The 16,922-nt window shown below is 47.3% G+C and overlaps 1 protein-coding gene across 2 annotated transcripts in view; it reads right to left on the reverse strand.

Annotated features, from left to right (window-relative positions):
* Nucleotides 1-2,085: 2,085 nt before the first annotated feature.
* The window catches only part of FHDC1 (FH2 domain containing 1), a 44,291-nt gene continuing 29,454 nt past the window's right edge, over nucleotides 2,086-16,922 (reverse strand). For both annotated transcript variants that reach the window (XM_064383811.1, XM_012448545.2), the window contains exons 9-12: nucleotides 16,733-16,803; nucleotides 13,480-13,597; nucleotides 9,186-9,350; nucleotides 2,086-7,065 (exon numbers count right to left, since the gene is read on the reverse strand). In XM_064383811.1, coding sequence (XP_064239881.1) covers nucleotides 5,017-7,065; nucleotides 9,186-9,350; nucleotides 13,480-13,597; nucleotides 16,733-16,803 — 2,403 coding nt within the window. In that variant the 3' untranslated portion in view covers nucleotides 2,086-5,016. The remainder of the gene's footprint in view (nucleotides 7,066-9,185; nucleotides 9,351-13,479; nucleotides 13,598-16,732; nucleotides 16,804-16,922) is intronic.

The following is a 16,922-nucleotide window of genomic DNA, read 5'->3' on the forward strand; positions in this document are numbered from 1 at the left end:
CCCAGCCCTCGGGCCTTCTTTATTAGGGCATTAATCCCATTCATGAGGGCTCCAGGCTCAGGACCTAATCACTCCCCAAAAGCCCCCTCTCCTAATCCTACCTCCTTGGATTTAGGATTTCAACACAAAAATTTGAGAGGGGACAAACATGTAGACCACAGCAGATGGGCTAAATAGTTTTCTAATGTGCTACCCTGAAAACATACCCGTAATGCATGACATGGCTGCTCTGGGAAAGTGCATTCTTCTGAAATCCTCACATCTCACTGCAAGCAAACTTGGGGAACATCTTCTGCTTGTGAGCTGCGGACCGCCTGCATGACTCGGCCCATTAGTATGTTTCTGAGGCAGACAGGGGAAAGCCCAGGACCCGACTCCAAGAGCCTGACATGATTCCATCAGTGGGCACCTGGAACGGGCATCCTCACTGAAAGGCTCCGGTGCCTCCCTCCACAGTTTGCAGTCAGGGATGTCAGGCTCCCGGTGGGCGCTTGGTAAAGGGTCTGTAAATAAACATCTGTGAATGCTGCTTGGGCCAGTCCAATTGTCCTACCTACCAATCAGGAAGCCAAAAGCCCCATGGCAGGGCTCTGACCCAGCAGACAGAAGAGCCGTTTTCTTCAACTCTTGTCTTCACTGACGTGATCTAGTGTGCTGTGGGACGTCCAAACCAGGAGATATTTGTGGATGAAAAGCCCCAGGGAACAGGTGCTCTGGGTTATGTTTTCAATCCTGCCACAGATTGAGCTATGCATTCTTACCCCACAGACGCTGAGCAGAGTGCTTTCACAGAGACCCCGGTGCCCCAGTTCATGTATGATGCTCATTGCCCAAATTATTTTACACAGCACTTAATGAGTGGTCAGACGCAGTGTCCCTTATTCAAATTTGGTTTATACATTGTGATGCTTATATGTGTTTGGGGACTTACACCAAAAAAAAATCTCTCTTTTTTGACAGGGTTGGAGCATGCAGCAAAAATATAATGAAGAATTAAGTTTCAATGGAAAATTCTGCAAAATTGCAAAATGTCATCATTGCCATATGGGAGGAGGTAAGGATACTGCACCCTTAGAGGCAGAAGTTCACGAATGTACACACCCCGAAAGGTGAATTAATAGTTCTACCAAAGTCTTCTGGGGTCCCTCACCGTAGCACATAAATATGCAGAGTCTTGAGTGAACAATTAGGAAATGGTGGCCCCTTTAATTTAATGAATTTCTTTAGAAGACTGGGACCACAGGTTTTTTATGAAAGCCATAAAAGGGAAGAAGAAACAGAAAATTACTTGAGACCTATTAGAAAAATAAAAAGCTTTCTTGGGGGGTGGGGGCATGCATGTCAGTAATCCCTTGAACAGCAGCACTGAAGGTTGAGAGAGGAGTCTGGTGTCCCAAACCGCTTACAACACAGACAAGACCGGCTCCTAAATGTCCAGGGAGCAAGCAGCAACACCCAACAAGAACATCATCTACTCTCATCTACTGATGTCTGACCCAGGGATGTCCCTCTAACTCACTTGAGTTAAAGCAGGAGAGTAGCTAGGACTGAAACATGACATCATTTGAGGTATGAGGTGCATCTGAGGCACAATCCCAGTTCCTTTTCAAATATGCACAACGCTGGTCATATAAAGCCATCTCCTCTCTGCTCACTCCTGAGTCAGCCATGAGATGAGTTGTGATTTCCTAATGGTGTCCTGAACCAAAATGCAGGAGGACACCCAGGACACCATCTAGACTTGCCAGGCCCACAGAGATGACATAAAACCCAGCTTGGCATGAAATAATGTGAGCCGTGCACTCCACTCACAAGCTGTGTGTCAGAGGCGGGCGGCATTTCATCCCCACTGCCTGGGGCAAGGCTCACTCCCTAAGCCCTCAGTTATGAGCAGGTTCTGTGCTAGCAAGAAGACACACAGTCAACAGCCTCATTTGGGCTCTTGAGCCTTTGGAGGACAAGTCAGCTGCATCCCAACGCTCCCTCCCCTCCTGGATCCTTGCTTCTCTCTGGGCCGGAAATCAAATGCTCTCCCAGCAAGATCACACAAGCACATCCATGGAAGAAGCTGAGATGAAACACAACTCTCATAAACAGGAACTTTATTAAACTACATGTTACATAAAAGAACATATAAATGGACCATTAAATACATTCAGTTTACCTTAAACAAATTTACATAGAAACTTATTTACATTTCTCCAATGTATTCTTAAATTAATTTTCCAAGCTTACTACCGACAAAAGGCAATAGAATGATCATCTGCTCACACAGATGCATACAGAATGTCCACAGGGCTAAGAAAAGCACCACCTCCCAGGAAATGCAGCTTATTAGATCTTCCAGCAACAACTCATGCTGAAGGTGCTTTCTTCTGAGCAGCCCTTGAAGTGAGGCCATTGCTTGAGAGATGCCAGGGGTGGGTTCTGAGAAGCTGATCCGGGACAGAGATGGGTCCTTGGTGATTGACCTGACTTGGACGCATAGAGTTGGAAGGACTCGTGGAGACCATCATCAAGGCCATGGCCCCTTATCTGTGAACTGGCAAACAGGCTTGGGAAGAGGTGGTGACTTGCCAGTCACCCAGCATCCATGATAGACAAGGGTCCTGGGAGCTCGGAACCCAGGGTCCCTCCCAGAAGTCCCGACCTCTCTGCTATCCACAAATCCACAAACTTAGGATCATGTTCATCCATTTGCCACCACCATGGACCTTATGCTTTAAACTTTTTTGTCTACCTGATTAAATATATAACTTCTTAGGCTTCATGAGATGGTGAAAAGCTGCTCAGGATTCCCATAAGCATCTTTGTGGAGCCCGGGAAATACCTACTCAGGGCCATTTCTACAAGAGGTTTTGTGGTCAGGTGCTTTACTACTTCAGGCATAATATTTACCTTTAAAACTCAGCTGACTTATGGAAGCTCAGCATTTCCAATTAATTTAGATGAAAGGCAACACTCTGCAGAAGGGAGGCTCTAACGTCAACCATGCATTACAACATGGGATTCTCCACAAATGCATCATATTTGCCTAGATCCATGTATCTACCAACGTCAGATCTAAAATGGGGTTTCACTAATAAGTGACCCAAAATTTAAAAAAAAAAAGTTTCTTTAAAAAAAAGTTCCAAGAATTTTCCCATTTCCCAACTAGTCTCAGAGAAGTCATGAAATGGGCATTGGGTAGAAAAAGTACATGTTTTTAACTCTTTCTTTTGAATAAAGCTTGATTCCCCCCACCCCCAAATTTTTCCTGATGATATACTTTCTTCTTAAAGCAATTTCATGCTTTTGGTCTGCTTGAAAATTGATTTGGTTCTTCTCAGGATTTAAAAACCATTGTATCAACAAAGAGATGTCAATGTTAAAAACTATTATTAAGAGACAGAGACAAGGAGAGAGAGAAACTCTCTCCGGGCCATGTTAGAGAAGAAGGAAGTGCTGGGAGCACACGAAGAGAGAAGCAAGGCTGGGAGACAGAATGGTTTGCACCTCCCTGTAACCTGAGTGAACACAGGTCATAGCAGCCTTCACTCAGTTTTATAACAGACACACGGATGGAGGAACACGGGACTGGAAAGACACACACTGTCAAATAGCCCTGATGCCTTTCCACTAAAATATGGCACTTCAAGATTCCAGAGAAATCCAGCCTTCTACCAGGGGCTGCCACCCATCTGCAGGGAAGCCTGCCCTGCAGCCATGAGGCCCCCGAGGTTCACACCCCGCTGCTCACGATGCACGCCCTGAATATATGGGCACATCTGATTTCTGTCCAACTTTCCCTCCTGTTCCTATAAAGACTCATACCCAGAGTCATGCACGGAGAAATGGGCAAGCCAGACAGTCTTCAGGAAGACAGAGCCCATTACAGGATACGCAAGACTTGTGGGGAAGTCCAGTTGCCTGCAACGGACAATGTGTGGGCAGGTGGAACTCTGAGGCCAGGGAACATAGGAAGATAAAAATATCTTCATTATTGAGGATATACTGGCCAGGTGTGGTGGCTCACACCTAATTCCAGCACTTTGGGAGGCTGAAGTGGGAGCATCACTTGAGCTCTGGAGTTCAAGATCAGCCTGAGCAACATAGTGAGATCCCATCTCTACAAAAGATAAATTTTAAAAAACAATTAGCCAAGCATGGTGGTGCATGCCTGTAGTCCCAGCTCCTAGGGAGGCTGAGGTGGGAGGGTCACTTGAGCCTGGGAGGTCAAGGCTGCAGTGAGCTATGATTACACTACTGCACTCCAGCCTGGGAGACAGAGTAAGACCCTGTCTCAAAAAGAAAAAAAAAAATTCCTGGAAGCCATTTCACTATGCAAAAGGAACCCAAACTAAAACATTTCATTTTCATTTTGTTTTCTTTTGAGACAGGGTCTCACTCTGTCACCCAGGCTGGAGTACGGTGGTAGGGTCCCGGGCTCAAGCGATTTTCCCATCTCAGCCTTCGGTGTGGCTGGGGCCACCAACATGTGCCACCACACTCAGCTAATTAATGTATTTCTGATAGAGACGGGGTTTCACCATGTTTCCTAGGCTGGTCTCGAACTCCTAGGCTCAAGCTATCCACCCCTCTTGGCCTCCCAAAGTGTTGAGATTACTCACGTGAGCCACTGCACCTAGCTAATTTTTATATTAAAAAGTAAGTCTTTGATATATAAAAACTGGCCAGAAAAAATCTTTGTTGATTTGTTTCATAAGAATGTCACCTTATATTCCTATTAAGTCTTTCTCAAGATCCGGGCTTTGCGGGAGGGTAGGGTGCCCAGGGGAGGTGTGGCCGTCACAGTCAGGAACATCTGTCCATCTGGACATCAGACTGCACCACGGCTCAGCACTGCAGGCTGCAATCAACAGGTCTCCTGAACTAACCATCCCGACAGTATCACTAGCAGTGGCACCAGTGGCTGCTTTATCTGTAACAAAGCCATGCTGCCTCTTTCCCCATCCTCATCCCAGAAGTCAGTCTGCACCGTCTGAATCCCAGGAGGCTGGAGAGGATGGACACCCATCACTTCCGTAACGGATTGAGGATTCTCCCCAGTGTGGTCCGACTGGAGTCCTTCTGACGGAGAGAAGCCCTTTCCCCAGCCCCTCTGGCCTTCAGAGGGGCCTCTGTGTTGGCACTGGGACTCTCAGTAGACTCTGGACCCTTCTTGGGGACCTGGGCACTGCTGGCTCTCCTGAAAGTACTGCTGTCCTTGGGAGCAGCATCCTCGGGGTCCCCTTTCACCCTCAGCTGCCGCTGCGACACTGTCCTAGTGATGCTGGGGACTTTGGCCGTGGGAGGGAGATCCGTTTTCAAGCTTCGAGAGGATGAGGCCACCGTGTTTCGGGCAAAGCTTGGGACACGGGGTAGTTCATGGGGGATGCTGGGAACCGGAGGGGTCTTGGGCTCCTCTTTGGGATTCTCAGGGCCCTGGGAGTGGGTGCGGCAGGTTTTATTTTCCTCAGGCTTCTGTCTGGGGAGGTTCCTGAGTGGTTTGGCGCTGGGCTTCTTGAGAGAGCCCCTAGGCTGCAGGGGGGTGTCCCTCCCTGGACGGGTGCTGCTGGAGCTGCTGCTCCCCCGCGGCAGCCTCTGCTCCTCTGCACTGGTGGAGGCCCTCCGCATGGAGTTCCGGCGTGACCACACAGTATCTGTGCTGCTGGGGGGATTCTGGGAGGGCCCCCGGGATGGGAGCTCTGGTCGCCTCCAGCCAGCACCTCTGCTGGACCTGCTGATGGGCATGACCTTGCGCATGCTCTCACTCTCCGAGGCCGTCAGGGTCCGCACGGGCTTGGGCGCTGGCCCCTGGCTCCGCCGGGCACTCCCAGGCTTGGAGGCCCCAGGAGATGCCTCTTTGAGGGAGCTTCTCTTTGGTGCTATAACATCCTTCCTTTTGGTGGGTCTGTCCCCGGGCAGGCCACCCTTGCAGCTGGGCTCACTATCCACAGAGACGGGGGCAGGAGCCTCCCCAGGGGAGCTGGATGCAGGGTTGGAGGAGACTTGGCTGTCCCCCATTTCTCCAACCCCAGAGGACATGGAGCCATCCCCTTCCCCGCCTTCCTCCAGGTCCCCACCTCTGGGTCTGGAGTCGGTTCCCTCTGAGCAGTCCAGGGTCAGTGAGCAGTCGGTGGTGTCCGAGATGTAGATCAGAGGCCCGGGATCTTTGTTCTCAGGGTCGCTGCTACCCACAGATCCCAAAGCCACACTTCCAGGCTCAACAGGGGCAGCCTTGCCGTCCTCCAGGGCTGGGCTGAGACTCCCCAGGGCATTTCCGTCCATGGGTGTCAGGTTGCTGCTGCCGGCACTGGGGGAATGTGGGCCCTCATCCTCCACAGACTCCAGCTTCATCGGGCTGAAGTCACTCAGGGTCAGCTGGGACACCCCCTCCATGCCTTGAGAACCCTGGAGGTTGAACTGGGCCAGCCCTGTCACCAGCTCATGTTCCTTAATCCCCAGAGCCAATGGCGAGAGAGGAGGAGACCATGCTGAGCCCAGGCTCACCGGCTCACTGTTCCTCTTTCGGAGGATGCTGATGCCATGGCGCCGAGCGCTGGGGAAGGCAGAGGCAGGGTCCTCAGGCCGGGCAGCTGGAAGCTGGTGTCCCTGTGCTGAGGGTGGGTTGGGGGCCTCCTCCTGGCCCCTCGAGGCCTGAGGTTTCTGTGCAAAGCTGGAGTCCCCATGCCTTGCCTCTGCAGGCTGCAGGCAGGCTATCGTGGGCCGGGCCTGCCGGGGGCTGCTCCGGGGCAGGCTGTGGAACTTGTTGGGCTCCTCAGGAATGCCGGTAGAGCTCTCCAAGAAGGTCAGCAGCTCCCGGTCAGCAGAGAGACCCAGGGAGAGGCGGGAGCGGCGGGTGTTAGGGGGCCGGTAGGAGGGGCTGGAGGGACTGATGGGCCTAGGGTGCAGGAAAGGGGGCAGGCCCTCCACACCCTTCTTAGCCAGCAGCTCCACATCGTTCTCACTGCTGCTCCGGCCAAAGGCTCCCAGCTCCCCAGCTGCCCAGGAGCGCTGCTTCTGCTCCTGCTCCTTTAGCCGCTGCAGCTGCCTCAGCTCCTGCGCCTCCCGGTCATGGTTGTCCTGAGGGAAGGAGAGAAGCCGTAAGATGCATGAGACAAGTGGGACCAATGTGCAGTTCCAGAGCCACCTACCCTAAGAGCCAAAGAAAGATACAGGCATGGAGGGGAGCTCTGGGTCATGCCCCACGCTGAGAAAGAGACCGTGTGTGTGTGGATGCGCGCGTGTGTGTGTGTGTGTGTCTATGTGTAGAGGGAGGGTGAGGCTCTCCAAAGCTACTGGGGATCTGGCCAGAGCAGGGGAACACAGTAGGACTGGCCCCAACAATCTACCTACAGTTTTTATCTGATTCTTGGGCCCAACTTCTAGCTTTCCAGCCGAGGCACTATTCGCTCAGTGGAGGCTGCCATTCCACATATACAAGTAACCTCAACTCCCAGAAAGCTGACTCTGAGCAGTACAAGACAGAGGACTTCCAGGAAAGTGCTACACAGTCAATAACAGACAGAAAAATGCTGTGGCCGTTTAAAGAGTGAGCCTCAAATTGTACTTCTGTGGAGTGTGGATCTGTGCTACAGATTCATGTGTAGCACATTCTACTTGACAATGATTTGGATGTATTCATGTGCAGCCATGACATTAAGAGATGCTATTCAACTCTGTTCCCTGACAGCTCCTGGTAAAGCAACACCACACACAGCATGGCGGCTCTGCCAGCTGCAGCCTGCAGCACACAGCTCTGCCCCTCACGCCCTTGCCTGTTCCCACAATCAGAGAAGAGGAAGAGGAGCAGGTGTGCTTTACAAATCCTTCAACCCTTCACCCTGCTCCAGAGTACCCAGCCCTTCCCATCGAAACTGAACCAGAACAAGCATACATACCAAAGTACACTCTACCACCTGGCTGTGCACTTTAAATAGATTTATGTCATGTAAATACGTGGATCCCACAGCCCAAATGTGTTATCGTTAGCAGTTTTACTTGACAATCAAATTCCTCCAATGATGGCCTTTCCCTTCCAAGTTTCTGTGAGGCTCTAGCTGGGGACTCCTGGCTCCTCCTGCAGCTCTGGCCTCAGCCTCCTCCCTCGTCCCCAAGTCTCTCGGGCCTTCTTTTAAGGTTGCCTGCGGTGGGGGTGGGGCCGGTGCCTGGCTCTCAGGACAGTCCGTTGAGAGCATCACACAGGTGGCCTCACAGGCCTGTGGAATTCCTGGGAGTGAGGGCCTCATTAAGAGCCAACTTGGCCTTGACACCCATCACTGCCTCCCACAGCTGAGCTCACTTCTTGGCCAGAGGAGCACAAACGTGGCCACAGGCTGAGCCTCCTTCTCTTAGCTGGATAGAGAAAGGAGGGGTTGAGAACACAAAGCAGTTCTGGGCTTGCGAGAAATCTGACCAATCCCTCAAAGAAATTCAGCTATGGACAAAGCTGCATTCCAGCTGGAGGGGGAGAGATGACTTACGAGCCTTTGCTTCCTCACCACCACCCGAAATGAAGGGATGTGAGTGGCCGGTTTGCTTTAAATTGACGGATTAAAGTTTTACGTGTAAAGCCAAGCAACCCAGAGAGTTTTCTGGCTTCTACATTAAACCCAGAGATGACTGGAATTGGTGGTTGAAGGGCAAGAAATGTAGCTGTTGTGCTCAGCACAGCAACAGGCTTTGTGGTTATCTGGGGAATCTTGAAGACCGCTCTGGGGAGGACAACGTGGTTGCCCTGGTGCCAATCCTACAGTGATGGCGGTCGGCTTGGAAGAGGCGAAAGGGGAGGCCATTCCATCATCCCACCACCACAGAAGGCTCCCTGAAAGAGAACATTCTCTTCTGGGAGAGGGTAAGAAAGACATTCAGGATCTTCAAGACTTTTAAATGGTATGACTGCCATCAGGGAGGAACTTTACTAACAAAACGTTCTCAAGGCATTACTGTGAGCGTCAGGCAGCCTGAGGGTCAAAGTAGCAGAGGCAGTCAAATGCCCTCCGATCTATGCAAGTCCTCAGGGCTGGGATGGCAGAGCCACTCCTGGCACTCCCAGCCGAAAGCCTGGCAACACCACCTGGGCCAGACGGTCTTGAAACTGTGGAGATGCTGAACTGCCTTTCTGCAGTGAGCAGAGGACTAGGTCCAGAAGAAGGAAAATAAAAATCCAAGCAGCCCCAAGACACAGATGCTGCCAGCCATACCTTAACTGCCTTGTTGAATTTGGTACAGAAGTCTCTAAATATCTGAAAGCATTCATCCAGCTTCATGGTTTTCTTGTCTTCACAGAAAAAATCTATAAGGGTGTGGGCCTCATCCTGGAGCTCTTGTTTCCAGCATTCCAGTTCCCTCAGCTTTTCTATGGCAAACTGCGGAAAAACAAGTGAACATACACTGAGGTAAACGTGGTCGGCTGATGCAGCGCCAGGCACTGCATCTGGGGCCCAGGAAGACACACTCGGGGGCTTCATTTCAGGTCTTGGAAAAGGAAAGCTTATTGCAAGGCCAGTGCACTTGGAGCCAAAAGGAAAATAATTCAACCCACACCAAACCTCGGGGAAAGCAAGGTGAACTCCTGTGTGAGACCCAGACTAAGCAACAAGACAGATTTAAGGGCTTAAACCTGCAGATCATCACTAACAAAATGTTCACTTTTAATACTGAAAAAAATTACACAGGTAACTCCTCGAGACCAGCCTGGGCAACACAGTGAAACCCCATCTCTACTAAAACACAAAAAATTAGCTGGGCGTGGTGGCGGATGTCTATAATCCCAGCTACTCGGGAGGTTGAGGCGGGAGAATCACTTGAACCCGAGAGGCAGAGGTTGCAGTGAGCCAAGATTGCACCACTGCACTCTAGCCTGGGCGAAGGAGAGAGACTCCGTCTCCAAAAAAAAAAAAAATTGAGTCTTACACTGGCCAAGAGTTTACTTTAAAGTCCCTGAAGCTACTGGCTGTATTGATGCATTATCGATTTTGCCCCATTGAGAGGGAGTTTAAACTTAATACCCACTGAGCTCTGTGAGGGTCAGGGTCACCCCCACAGGACCAAAGCCCTTGTACGTAAACTGGGGGTGCTGATCCAAGTCAGCTGGGAAGCTTGGCAACAGGCCACGCCTGCATCTGTCCCATTCAATTTCACAGGTTTGGGGTGGACTCAACACTGTATTTTATGAAAGCACCACCTCAGGAGATTCTGATGGGTCCTGATGGCTAGGCATTACTGTCCTTTACAAATCCATCCTCTTCACTTCATCATTTTCTCCTAATTCTTCTAAGACAAGTAAGTCTCTGAAGCCCCTATTCTGGTACTGTCTCAACACAGTGATGGGAAGGAAGGAAGCCTGTTTTCCTCCAATGAGTCCCAAGCCCTTCAGCATGGAATCTGCCATGTCCAAGGTATGACTGATGGCAGTTCAGTGACAACATAGGGAGCTGCATGAGGAAGCAGTATGGTGCAGGGAAGAAGGGCTCCACAGCAGCCACAGCCCACGCAGAATGAACATTTGGAATCACACTGAAGTCTTATGTTGAGACATAAGGCTCCATTTCCCAGGCTGGCTGGAGTACAGTGGTGTGATCATGGCTCACTGCAGCTTCGATCTCCTGGACTCAAGCAATCCTCCCACCTGGCCCTGTGAGTAGCTGGGACTATAGCTATACACCACCACACCCAGTGAATATTTAAATTTTTTTTGTAGAGACAGGGTTTCCCTATGTTTCCCAGGCAGGCCTCAAGCCATCCTCCCACCTCTGCCTCTCTTAAGTGCTGGGATTACAGAGGTAAGCCATTGCGCCTAGCCTATGTTGCTTCCTTGTTTACTGGGAAATAATGATTACATAAAGAAGGAATGCATGAAGTGTGTTACTTTATGAAATCACCTGTTATCATGTTTTTAAAAAAGGTCATATTTGAGAGCTTTTTTTTGAGTGAAGCGGGAGTGGGCTGGGAAATGGTAAAGCAGAAGCTGTCCACTCAAGGAGGGAGCTGCTGTTTGAACCTGCTTGGAGAGCTACAGAACCTACAGAGAAATTCTGTGAAGACGCCACTTCCTACCCACTCCAACCCACTTTCGCCCTTCAAAGCCCTTCTCTTAAACCAAACACACTCAAGAGGTAGTAGGAAACCAAAACTATGTAGGAAACCAAATACCAGAGAAAGTAACCATCTGAGTCAGTAGCCCAAGGCAGTGTGTGCATTCGTGCTGTATTTTTCTTTATGGAGGAATGGTATTAATGAAAGGATAAATCTTTGCCTGTCATTCTTCTACAGGGGGAAAGATAGATTCCAGCCAAGAACGGCTCAACTGCAGAAAAATAGGCCTCCTAACAAGAATCTACATGGGAGCTCAGCTCCACCTCGTATGTTTCATCTCTAGGTCCTGTGAGGATTGACAGAGTACCAGGAAGGAAAAACTTATAAACACACTGAAGTCTCCCTTTGGACTTGGGAAAATGAAACATTCTGAATGTGGATCTGAACAGTAACCATACTTGGAGTTATCTGCCATGAGTTCTACATGATTAGTGCAAGAAATAGAGAAGTTCAAAGCTACACTGGCAAAGCAAGAATGACAACAGGTTAGCAGCTGTACTGTCAAATTCAACTTTACATCTCTAACTTGCCTGCTACAAACCAAAGTTTCAAACAAATTTACTCAGTATCTCTTGCCCCAAGGGTGAAAATGCTGAACTAGATCAGCAAAAATGTGTTCCTGTGATTTTTCTGCTCCGAATCCTTGAAGACTTCTCCACTTCTTAGAGCATGGAGTCTGAGTCCAGCATTCAGACTGGTGTCCAGAGACTCGCGTGGCCTGACTCTGACCTACCTTGAAGAATTTTATCTCACCTATTCAAAAGAAAGTTGCATTTAAGACAGAAAAATACATAGCTATATAAAATGTTTTACTTATAGAGATAAAACTGACAGCCAGAAAGAAGTGTAAAGGGTTAAAACAAGATGGACTGTGAAAAGCAGTCTAGAGGTAAGGCTAAGTCAAAGCTGTTCTTCATCCGAAGCATCTCCATATGAATACTGAGTATGAGACGGTAATAGTTAATACGAGAACCTAGAGGAATAAAACATCCAGAATTTTAATCTTGATGTGCGATGGTCTTTATTCTTGAATTTCTGGATTTAATGTATTTGTTTACTGTTTTAGTATTTTTGTGGTGGTGGTGTTTGCTTTGTTGTTGCACTTTGATAAAAATCTGTGCCCTTCAACAAGAAAATTAATTTGGTTTTACTTGAAAGAAAATATAGGGCACATGTTTAATAATAAAAATAAACTCACAGCAGAGCCAAACAAAATCAAGCATCTGCTGAAGGTCATAATATTCTGAAGTAGCTGAATTAAGAAGCGAAGGTTTCAGCTGGCACAACCTCAGGAGCACGCCATTCCTCCCCAGAGCCAAGGGCAGCCCTGCCACACAATTCCACCTCACAGGTCTCAAAGCGCTAACAGCACTTCAGGTAGCACAGCCTTTCGCTTAAGACTAAAAGCATGAGATGGTGACTTTTTTTTTAAATAAGGAAGATAAAAGAAGTATGTCAGACTATATGATTAGTGAGTCACAATGAGCTGTCACAAACATGTCCACTCCGCTGTTTTTTGTTGATGTTATTTGGAGCAGCTCCCGACACACCCTGTGGGCCCTGTGTACTCCTGGTGTTGACGGGCATACCTCTCGTGTGTTCTGCTGTTCTCATTATAAAACATGCCAAAACCCAGCTTGTTTCTTCAGTGTAAACAAGTGAGGAAATGACAGCCCAAGTTCTATGGCATCTTGATTTCTGTGGAACTTCCTTCTGTTATCCAAAAGTTTAACTGTTCTAGAAACAAAACTTGAGTTGCCAGGCAGAGCCCAAGTGCAGCTCCATTGCTGATACCAGTTCATCACAGTAAAGTGCAATTGTTCAAACTGAGCAGTGAGTAACAGGAGCCTCACAGAAGCACCGTCACTAAACAAATACATCAGGCTTAGGCTGGGCGCAGTGGCTCACGCCTGTAATCCCAGCACTTTGGGAGTCCCAGTGGGGGCAGATCACCTGAGGTCAAGAGTCTGCGACCAGCCTGGCCAACATGGCAAAACCCTGTCTCTACTAAAAAAGTACAAAAATTAGCCAGGTGTGGTGGTGCACATCTGTAATCCCAGCTACTCAGGAGGCTGAGGCAGGAGAATTGCTTGAACCTGGGAGGCAGAGGTTGCAATGAGCTGAGATTGCACCATTATATTCCAGCCTGGGCAACAGAGCAAGACTCCATCTCAAAACAAAACAAAACAAACAAACAAAAACAAACACATCAGGCTTAGATCACATTTAACATCCTCTGCAAAGAATGGGCATGGAAATACCAAGTTCCTTTTACTAACTTGGAGAAAAAAATATGAATGGGAACTGCTGCTTCCACAAATACAGCCATGCAAATTTAACCAGCCCCAGGGTGCTGCTGGGAGATGAGATTAGAGGGACTGACTTGAGTCACCTACAAACCTGAAGAAAATCTTCCATCTGCTGACAAAGTTCACCATCCTGCTGGATGTTTTCTTTTAGTGATCTCGTCCTGACAAACAGCAAGTGCAGTTCTGCTTCTGTGTTATCCAGAGATAATCTAAAAGAAGAAAGGGGAGAGTGGGCAGCTGGAACAAGGAAGCCATGTGTCATGTGGGTATATTAAATAAGACTGTCGCTCAACCTTGGAAAAAGAAGGGGAGAGCTACTGTGCTGACCTTTACCTACCTCTTCTGTATTTAGATCTTGTGCATTTCTGTTTTAAGAGGTGACTCCTTTCTAAAGACATACACTGGTTCAAAGAGAACACGCTGTAACTGTGCTCTTGATGGTGAGATAACCAAAACCATGAGACCTGTATGCCTTTTCATAAACTAGCTCCAATGAGCATTACAAACTAAAAGCCAGCAGGATTCCAGGATTCATATGCTTTCCATGGGTCACTAAACACAAATATGAAACTAACCTACAAGAAGCAAGGCAATGTATGTTGATAGCCCTAACACTAAAGGTAACATCGAGAGAATAGCAGATTGCATGTTCTTCACCACAGGTGGCCAGAGCAAGCTTTCTGTTTTACAGAGAACTAAAACACAGCTAACAAATCTGCAACTTTGTTTTTTTTGAGACACAGTCTCTCTCTGTTGCCCAGGCTGGATTGCAGTGACCTGATCTTGGCTCCCTGCAACCTCTGCCTCCTGGATTCAAGCAATTCTCATGCCTTAGCCTCCAGAGTAGTTGGGATTATAGGCATGTGCCATCATGCCCATAACTTTTGTCTTTTTAGTAGAGATGAGGTTTCACCATGTTGGTCAGGCTGGTTTAAAACTCCTGAGCTCAAGTGATATGCCCACCTCGGCCTCCCAAAGGGCTAGGATTACAGGGGTGAGCCACTAGGCCCGGCCATTTTTTTTTTAAAGATACAGTCTCACTCTGTTGCCCAAGTTAAAGTGCAGTGGAAAGATCATGGCTCACTGCAGCATTGACCTCCTAGGCTCAGGCAGTCCTCTCACCTCAGCCTTCCGAGTAATTGGGACCACAGGTGTGCATCATCACACCCAGCTAATTTTTAAATGTTTTGTAGAGACGGGTCTTACTATGTTGCCACTGGTCTCAAACTACTGGGCTCAAGCAATCTTCCTGCACTGGCCTCCCAAAGTGCTGGGATCACAGGCATGAGCCACCACACCCAGCCCTAATTCTGCAAATTAACGGTTGGATTGATTGCAATGCTTTTGTTATATACATCAAATCAAGATAGGCAGAATGTGGGCCGGTCGCGGTGGCTCATGCCTATAATCCCAGCACTTTGGGAGGCCAAGGTGGGTGGATCATGAGATCAGGAGTTCAAGACCAGCCTGGCCAAAATGGTGAAACCCTGTCTCTACTAAAAATATAAAAATTAGCTGGGCGTGGTGGTGGGCACCTGTAATCCCAGCTACTTGGGAGGCTGAGGCAGAGAATTGCTTGAACCTGGGAGGTGGAGGTTGCAGTGAGCAGAGATTGTGCCACTGCACTCGAGCCTGGGTAACAGAGTGAGACTTCATCTCAAAAAAAAAGAACAAACAAAAAAATTAGCCAGCCATGGTAGTGGGTTCCTGTAGTCTCAGCTACTTGGGAGGCTGAGGCAAGAGAATCACTTGAACCTGGGAGGCAGAGGTTGCCGTGAAGCAAGACTGTGCCACTGCACTCCAGCCTGGGTGACACAGCGAGGCTCTGTCTCAAAAAAAAAAAAAAAAAAAAGATAGGTAGAATGTGAATGATGGTTTTGTTTCACTGAGTAGGTGAAACCTAAAATGCATGTGAAACTCAGAAATTAGGATGCATTCATGCTTCCATTGTCAATTCAAATTTTTCTTTGTGCAATAAGTTTTCTACCTTCACTGGTAACTGGCATGTATCTGAGATCTGTTTGTACTTCACAAGTGTATTTCATCTTCCATTTCAAATAAATAAACTTGCTGAAAAGAGTTTTTCTAAGTCAATATCTAGCTCCAATCCAGCTCTGACCAGAAATGCCATTTCAAAAATATAATGCTAATTTCTATCTACATATCTCTTAGGAACATTTTTAAACTAATCAGAGCAAAAATGTTCCCACACAAATTTCTTTCAGTAATTCAAAACCAGAAAAGTTCCTATAAGATGTCCATTCTTTTTGGAGAATAATCTAGAGATCTGTAAACATAAATTATGAACTGTTTACACCTTTGAACTGATAATCCCACTTTGGAAAAGGCATGTCATCTTGGCTAGATGTTCACAGATTCAGTAACTTTGAGATACTAGCCAGTGGCAGAGCTGTGAGCTATGGTTCACTTATTTATACGCATATGTTCACAGATGTCATAGCTGGAAAGAGTCACTCAAATAACAAGTCTATGCTAGGAAATAGACTGACACATGAAGCGGTGTGCTGAACCTGCTCATGAGAACAGCTGTGGGTATCTCTTCCTAATTTGCATTCAGTAGTGCATGTCAGCAGCTTGATATTAGCCATGGTAGCAGTATTTACAACATGGAAATCAGCAAATGCTACAAATCAGGACTTTTTTCTCCAAGAGCTGGTTATTGAACATTTGTCATGGGATGCGAGGATGTAATATAAATTTAAAAACACATATACAAAAGTCAAAATAGCATATACACACACACAGTCTAGCTAGATTAAGATATATATCTGTATTAGGATCAGAAGCAAATTAGAGTGATGTAAATAGAGCCTTATGTTTGGCAGATACCTTCTCTGTATGTGCCTTTCTCTGTGAGTGACTAATGTAAAGTAAAATAGTTTCACAGCTCTTGGTACAGTTCCAACCCCTTTTAATGCAAAGCAAAATAAATGTACCATGTTAGACTCTACAAGGAAACAGTGATATGTGGTCGTGAAAGTCTGATTGATATATACCAACTCCCGAGGTAATAGGCGGTGTTGTTTAAGCTCTATCTCTTGGGTGTGGAGGGATTTAAAATTCTTAATCATATTTTTTGTACTGATGATATTCATTTGAATATACTGAAATAGTTTCTTTAGTTTAAAAATAAAGATTAATTTTTCAAAACCCCCAAATTCCAAAGGTGCCCACACACCTGTGTTAAGCAAATGAAGGACAGTCTGAAAGTTCAATGAAACAAAACTTTTTAGAGTTCAAACTGGAATCTAAAAGTTTTTACCATTTATTAGTTTTCAATAAAAAGGTAAAGAATCTTGAATTTTCACAATTCACTTGCTCACCTAGCAGTCTTCTGAACGTTATGCAATTTTTCTGAAAAGTTTAGAAGAATGGCATCTTTCTTTTGGGCTTCCTGGAACAAAAACAGAATTTTCTCACTATATTGATAAAACTGGAAGGAAATAATTTTCTTAGGGCTTAAAGGAATCTCAAAATCACTGCTCCTGTTTTTAAACTTGATACATTCAAAGC

This window comes from Aotus nancymaae, unplaced genomic scaffold (assembly GCF_030222135.1).
Source record: "Aotus nancymaae isolate 86718 unplaced genomic scaffold, 86718_ANA_hifiasm-v0.15.2.pri h1tg000033l, whole genome shotgun sequence".
Classification (NCBI taxonomy): domain Eukaryota; kingdom Metazoa; phylum Chordata; class Mammalia; order Primates; family Aotidae; genus Aotus; species Aotus nancymaae.